At 34.7% G+C, this 7,056-nt stretch overlaps 1 protein-coding gene across 5 annotated transcripts; it reads left to right on the top strand.

The window, feature by feature from the left end:
- LOC139764785 (uncharacterized) lies at positions 1-5,448 on the top strand. Of its 5 annotated transcripts, none has more exons than XM_071691665.1 (3): positions 1-99; positions 1,986-2,112; positions 3,473-5,448. In XM_071691665.1, exon 3 carries the CDS (start codon positions 3,479-3,481, stop codon positions 5,324-5,326), a length of 1,848 nt encoding a protein of 615 aa, XP_071547766.1. In that variant the 5' UTR covers positions 1-99; positions 1,986-2,112; positions 3,473-3,478; the 3' UTR covers positions 5,327-5,448. The 5 variants fall into 5 exon arrangements, with proteins under 5 accessions (XP_071547766.1, XP_071547770.1, XP_071547765.1 ...); XM_071691669.1 differs by having other exon boundaries at positions 18-89; XM_071691664.1 differs by having other exon boundaries at positions 23-284.
- The last annotated feature ends 1,608 nt before the right edge of the window (positions 5,449-7,056 follow it).

Raw genomic sequence — 7,056 nt, 5'->3', positions numbered from 1 at the left:
GCACCTTGTATGCTGGCCGCTTCTTGTACTGCACAGACTCCCTTTCCCTCCCTCCCTCCGTTGAAGTGTTGAAGGATAGTTAATGTCAGGTCAGGCTAGGTCAGTGTGGTCAGGTGTGTCATAACTTGTGGTAGTAAAAGTTTTTTAGCCTGGCAGAGGACTGAATGTCTAGATTAACCCATAACCCACCAATTTGTGTATAACCTGTGTAATGGTCTCGTCTGAGAGGAACGCTACCATCCTTTCTCCTTTAACGTATATTGCATTATAGATGGAAAAATGCAGTAAGTTGATATATTCATTTCTGACGCACGGATTTTTGGTAATCATTTAGTTTTAAGTGCACTTCAGAAGTAACGAAGGGAGTGTTAGAAAAGCATATCAATTGGCTCCCAGCACTCAGTAGAAGTGATTTGAGATGAGCACTGTGATGACATTTAGTTATGAACTTAGCTTTATTAGATTTCTCTTAATTTAGGATTATTTCTTTTCATATTGTTACAGTGGATTAAGCTTCCTCTGTTTATATCTTGTTTTATAAAATAAGTATAGTGGCAGCCTAAGGACCTAATATTCTTTAAAGTGACTGTTGATATGATGTTCATTAGGAATGATGCTAGAATTGCTCTGCTGCAACAGTAAAATAAAATTGGAGTACGCGTAGTCTCCCAACTAGACATATAGTACCATACCCATGGCCATAGCCTAAAGTAAAAGCATTTATGTACCAGTAACCTCCGAGCTAGAGATATGACCCCATACCTGTAGTCACTGTTAGTACATGCAAAATGTGCCTAGAAATTAACCGAATTATATAAACATTAATTTCCCCAAAAGAACAAGATTGCAAATTTTCAGTGTTATTGAAATATGTCATGGTGAATGTCTTCTGCTGCATTGCTGCATCGTGCTATAAGGTGAAGATTTTTGCACGACTGTCTTTGTGCACTGGTCTGCATTTGTTTACGTTATATACTGTCAAAACCTCCTAACAAATGAACATAAACTCAAGACCTTAACAAGTGCAGTTTTTTTTCCTATAACATCACATTTAAGGGTACTGTTGGCTATGGGAAAGTAAGGTATCCTAAGTACTGCTGATTTCTAGACATGTTTTTCTGACTCTTACATTAATCAGTCCCATGTTATCAATGGTCTTCATAAAACATACTTACTATCATCTTATCATGGAAGGATTACAGTACTTTATATCTTATAATCTGCACCCTTCCAATTCACTTCTGCTAAATGTTAAGAATCTATTGAAATGCCTCTCCTCCATTTCCATAAGTTATTTCTGTAGTGCTCTTAAATTACATGATTACTGGATTTTTTGACTGCAGGTTTTTGTGACATAGTGATGTTATCTTTTGAGGCCTTTTGTCCAGAAGGTTTGTGCACCGTGTAAAGGTAGGAATACATTTTCAGGGTCACCTTGTCTGCTATCAGAAAATTACAAAAATAAACACTTCTTTCTCCTTGGACCACATATCATTTCCTTTGATATAAAAAACTGATGGTATTCAATTATGATACATTTTATGAAAGAAGGTTAAGGGGAGCCACTTTATTACTGTTCGTACCCTTTTTGTATGACTTACAATCTAAACCCACCAACAGATAAAGCTTCATTGTGTAAGTATTCAGGGACCTTGGACTGCCTTTAAATCTGCAGTTATAAGCACATAAGATTTATAGTATATGTTTATTCTGTTGTTTATTCTAGCAATATGGAATATCTCCATTATCGGTGTACCACGATTTAGCTTCAGGAAACTTAAGTAAAATTACACCATGATGGAGAAAGTTTCCCCACATATAGTCCAATTTCATTACTGTTTACTGCATTCTTAAAGTTTGATCTCAAGTATTGCAAACTTGTTGCTCATTTTTCCCCTCTACTTTCGTAGTTAAAATTGAGTTGTACATTGTCAAAGAACCTCATGATGCTTGAAATTTATTTTGTTCATAATTCCTGTTCACAGTCTGATCCAGTACAAATATGTGCCCTAAAGACCTGCAGCCTGGCCAGTCAGGAAGTTTGGATACAACCCAAAGTGTGGGAGGAGAGAACCATAGAATTATCACAAGGTATCAGAAGGTAATTACAAGGTAAATGAACTGATTGCAGTTTGTTTTCAATTGTAATAATCCCCCTTTCATTTTTAATTTTCCATAAAAAGGAACAGAGAAGGGGGCCAAATGAAGATATTCCTTCTAAGGCTCAGTCCTCTGTTCTTAACACTACCTCGCTAATAAGGGATATGGCGAATATGTATGAAAAGAAAAAAACTCCCAGTGTCCAAATCAAACTGCTAGATTACAAAAATCAGAAGTTCAGTATCACAATGACATCTGTAATAATCTTACCTTTCTCACTAGACCCCATGTAGACTTTAACATCTGTCAGTTAAAAGCCACATACACTGCTACTACATTTATTGATTCTGAATTACAGAGAAATGAGTTAAGGTCTTACATCACAAGATGTCATCAAAAATGTTAAGAAGTTTCAAGTGATAGTTTATAAAGAAATGCACTTCTCTCTTGAATATTTTTTCCTTCTGTTCTGAAGTAATAATACTTAAGTGTAGTAATGCAAATCACTCTTGTTAATAAGTGATGCATTATATTTCTGTGATATTTTGTGATGTACTTTAGTCATTTGATTGTTGTACATAAATAAATGACATGATTCTCAAGAATTATAGCATAAAGTACAAATTTCTTTACATACACATACATTTTATAAGATTTCACTCAACTGCAACTATTTCACCTATTTCAGATGTAGCATTGTAAAGCAAAACACTTCCATACAGAAGAATGACACCTGGTTAAGAAATGTAAAATTCTATTTGTAATAATACAATGGCAATAACTCCACCCCAGGGAGCTGTCCCTGCCCTGTTTGCTAGCCCTACAATGGTGGGACTGGGAACCTCTGCTGTATGTCTGAATATTGCATTCTTGTGACTGGAATGTTTAAAGAACAACTGATACATATAATAGAAATGAAGTTATAGGTTTTTTCAGAAAGGACAGATCAGATATTTTAGGTATAAGACAAGGTTGAGAGGCGTTGGAACTTTTGAATGGAATAGAGTGAGGGGAGTGAGATCTGGCTCGCAAGATATTAGTTCCTCCTAAATTTTGTGCAGCAGTCTAGTCCTGGAACCTGGTCTGTTACAGCTGTAAAGGGCATTGTGTCAGAGTGGACTCTTTGATTACCTTTTCACAAGTATCAACTCATTTGGTTGGATAATTAATCAGAAGTAGTGCAATACTCTTATTTCAAGTCCTTTGCCTCTTATTCTTTAAGGAACAAATTTTACTAAAATATTAACTGCAGCAGAATTAAATTTTCCCATAATATTCAATTGTTTTCAACAAAATTTTGACTAGTAAAAGTATTAGAGAACAAGATTTCATGTTATTTATAGGAAATACTAATATGAATTTTTAATTGCAGAAGAGGATGGCATATTGCAAAAAGGAAATGGGGATATCAAATGTGGTTATCCAGTGTGGAAGTCTTGCCTCAGTCTTGGAAGACTGTCTAGGTCCCCATGGAAAAGCTGTATTAATGGAGAGAGCTGGTTGTGTTGTTATTACACAAGATGGGACAGAACTTTTGTCCACATTAGAAGTGTGTGATCCTGTTTTGAATATGGTCATCCGTGGAGTTATAGACCAGACAAAATTTTTGGGTGATGGATGTAAAATCTCTTTCTTATTATTGAGACGTCTTTTGAGTTCTCTTGATAGCTATGTTTCATCCAGTTCATGTATATCTCAGGCTGTACGAAGAAAGAAAATGGTACAAATCACCCAAACACTAAGAAAACAAGTTTTAAGTAGTATCCAAAAAGATGTGATAAAGTACGGTACACAAGTATATCCTCTTCACAGTTTTGAAGCTCTTGGAGACATACTTCAAAGTACTTCTGAGTTCTTTTTTAAAACCAAGTTTTCCAAACTGATTGCTAGAAATCTTGCAAAATTGTTGTCAACCTATTTCTATTGTCAGTGTAGTAACAGTGAAGAACTCTTAAAGCTTTTATGTGAATTAAAGACAAATGTCCACTTAGCTGTTGTAGAGATTTATAACTTGCCATTATTGAAATCTCAAGTGATATCTGGTTTTGTTGTTACAAGAACCTTTAAATACTTGAATCAGAGTTTGAAAATGGAAAATGCTTCTCTTATATTATGGTCAATTGATATAGAAGAGGAGAAAGAGAATGGAATATCTCGTCCTGTTGTTGAAACTAGCATTGATCAGGGGCTCCTTGAGGGTATTTTCATTAATGAAAAGCTTATCAGTTCATGTTTTGCTTCTTTAAAATCACTTGATGTTCAGGTCATTTTCTCCTCTGTCTATTTTCCTGACTGGGCAGTTTCACAGTGCTGTAGATATGGCATCTCATTAGTTGATATGATTGACAATGAAGAATGGTCTTTTTTAATCAAGAAATTAAATCTTGCTCCAGTCATGAATAGGTGGGATATACATGCAGAATCAATTAGAACTGTAGAGAGAATTGAACCTATTGTCTTAGGTACATCTCGTTTTGTAAGACTTCATGGCTTTGATGTTCACCAGATTATGCTCTGTGGTCCAACTTCCACACAATGTAAACAGTTCTCTAATGCCTTTCATAAACTTTTCAAGTATCTCAATTCTTGGTTGGTAGATTGTATAGAATTTTGTCACACCAGTGGTGTAACAGGGTGTGAGGATGTAGAAAACTATGTTACAGACTGTGATTATAGATCTTTGTGGACATCTCCCATGACTCTTGACCATATGTTGGCTCATCAGCACTTAAGAGATACCACTGGAATGAATTCTTGTACAAACGTTGACTTGGCTTTCCGTCCACAAGGTCCAGCACTTGTGTTGTACTCAGTACCACATGGTGGCTATGTAGAACTCTTGGCTAAGTTTCTAGTCATGGAAAATATCTCAGGAAGCATTGATAATAATATTAATAGATTAATTATTACAGAAGTTTTGGATGAAATACCATGGTTACTGCACAAGAAGATCAGATATTCTAAAAAGCGTTATATGGAAATACAAACCACACTGTTTAGTCACTTTAGAAAGTTAAAAGCTGATCATCAGAAGTTTCCTTTACCACACATTATGGAAGAATATAAATTTTTAGGGTATCAGAATCCATTTATACTTTTCAAGATTTTAGACACTGTGTTTCATTTTGCTGAGTACCTTTTGAGAATTGAATGTATTGTTCCAGCCAAAAGGAGAATCTCTGATGTTGTCAGAAGATGTGAAACTGAAGACAGTGATGATGATTAGCATTTGATCATTCAGATTTTTTTCCATGATGGTAATGGTGACATTCAAAATTCTGAGTATTTTTCACTGAAACTTAAATTGTCTATGGCCTCATTTACATATACAGTAAACTGGGACTTGTTTTTTCATGTTTTATTTATGTATATACATGTGTATATGGGTGGGTTGGGCCATTCCTTATCTGTTTCCTTGCGCTACCTTGCTAACGCGGGAGATGGCAATTGAGTACAATAAAAAAAATATTTTATTTGGTACACCATTGCTGGATGAAAAAAAAAATTATTTCAGATTCCTAGTGATGGTAATGTCAAAGTGGAAAAGATGATTAAAAAGAGGTGTATACAAATATGATGGGTTTTTAGTAAACAATAGGTCTTAATAAACAATATTTAAGCTCTTCAGATAAAATTTACCATCTAGTCTTTGGTAAAGAATGAAGGTAAAGATGGTGTTCTTAGATGATCAGAAGGTATTTGACCTATCCCACACAAGGCTGGTAAAAACAATTAATGGGTAGACATCAGTGGCAGACTCCTTTAGGCAATGAAAAAATCTAAGCATTAGGGAACAGACTACATATGTAAGTGTATCTTGTTAAAGTGAGTACAGTGTTAGAGTTGCCACCAATTTTGGTATATGTTGTTAATTACTTGCCAGAAGGATTAAAATTACATTTCTGAATATGTCCAAAGATGATGTTGAGCTTAAGAGCAATATAGAAGGTATTCAGAAATATCAGAACCTACAAGTAGATGTAAGACTACAGATTTGGTTAAATACATGACTAATGAGTTTCAGCTCAGATCTGGTGGAACACAGTGAAGGTTAGTTAGGTTATGATTGTCAACTCACTAGGAGGAATTAGAGATTATACATATGGAAGGGACTTAGGAGCTAACAGAAGTCAGTCAACAAAAAAACAATATAACTGTAAAGGAAGTAAACTATTCATTGGTCATTATCATCACTACCTTTAAATATATGGTTTAAGGCATGTTCTGAATACTGTTTACAGTGTAGAATCCAAATCAGAGTATGAATAACCAGTCTGGTCTGCCCACTTGAAGGGAGGGTCATGTACATCTGCTAGAGGACTAACAAAAGGGCAACATGTACTATGCCTGCTGGAGGGAAGCTTGCTTACAGCACAGCAGCATAGTATACACTTGCCCAAGATGGAAAAAAAGAAGAGACATAATCACAAATTTCAAGAATCTAAATCTTTTTGACAATGTCTGTATCAATAAGTTCTCTGATCTAAGGAACAATGAAATCAACATTTAAAAACCAATGAACTGTTTCAGAAACAAGTGAAGAAATATATATTGATGGAATGGTGGAATAAAAAAATGGAAACAATAAATGTAAAGAACATTGAAAACAAAAAAGTTTCTTAAATTCCTTCATCACAGGTACAGAACAAGTACATAATAAATCACACACACACACACACACACTTGAACCTAATAAAATATTGTAAAGTTTCTCAATAAAAGATATTTCACATGATCAATGTTGCCACAAACGAAAGTTAAAAGTCCCAAAGTGAGTACTGCCGGGAAATTCCTATTGTCTTATATAAATCAACTAAAAACTCCCTTCGTAATTATCATCATTTTAGTTATATAAAAGGTCAATGATATACAATCTAAATAGAGAAAAATTATATAGTTTCAGGTGAGCACGAATATATATATATACTGATAATATAGATTACAGTTTACCGATAC

The sequence above is a fragment of the Panulirus ornatus genome, chromosome 51 (assembly GCF_036320965.1).
Source record: "Panulirus ornatus isolate Po-2019 chromosome 51, ASM3632096v1, whole genome shotgun sequence".
NCBI classification, from domain to species: Eukaryota; Metazoa; Arthropoda; class Malacostraca; order Decapoda; family Palinuridae; genus Panulirus; species Panulirus ornatus.
Note: the sequence above shows the minus strand (reverse complement) of the source record. Positions and strands in the feature narration are given on the sequence as shown.

Excerpts from the sequence above, each read along its gene's own strand:
- LOC139764785 (XM_071691665.1), top strand. The coding sequence starts at position 3,479 with ATGGCATATTGCAAAAAGGAAATGGGGATATCAAATGTGGTTATCCAG.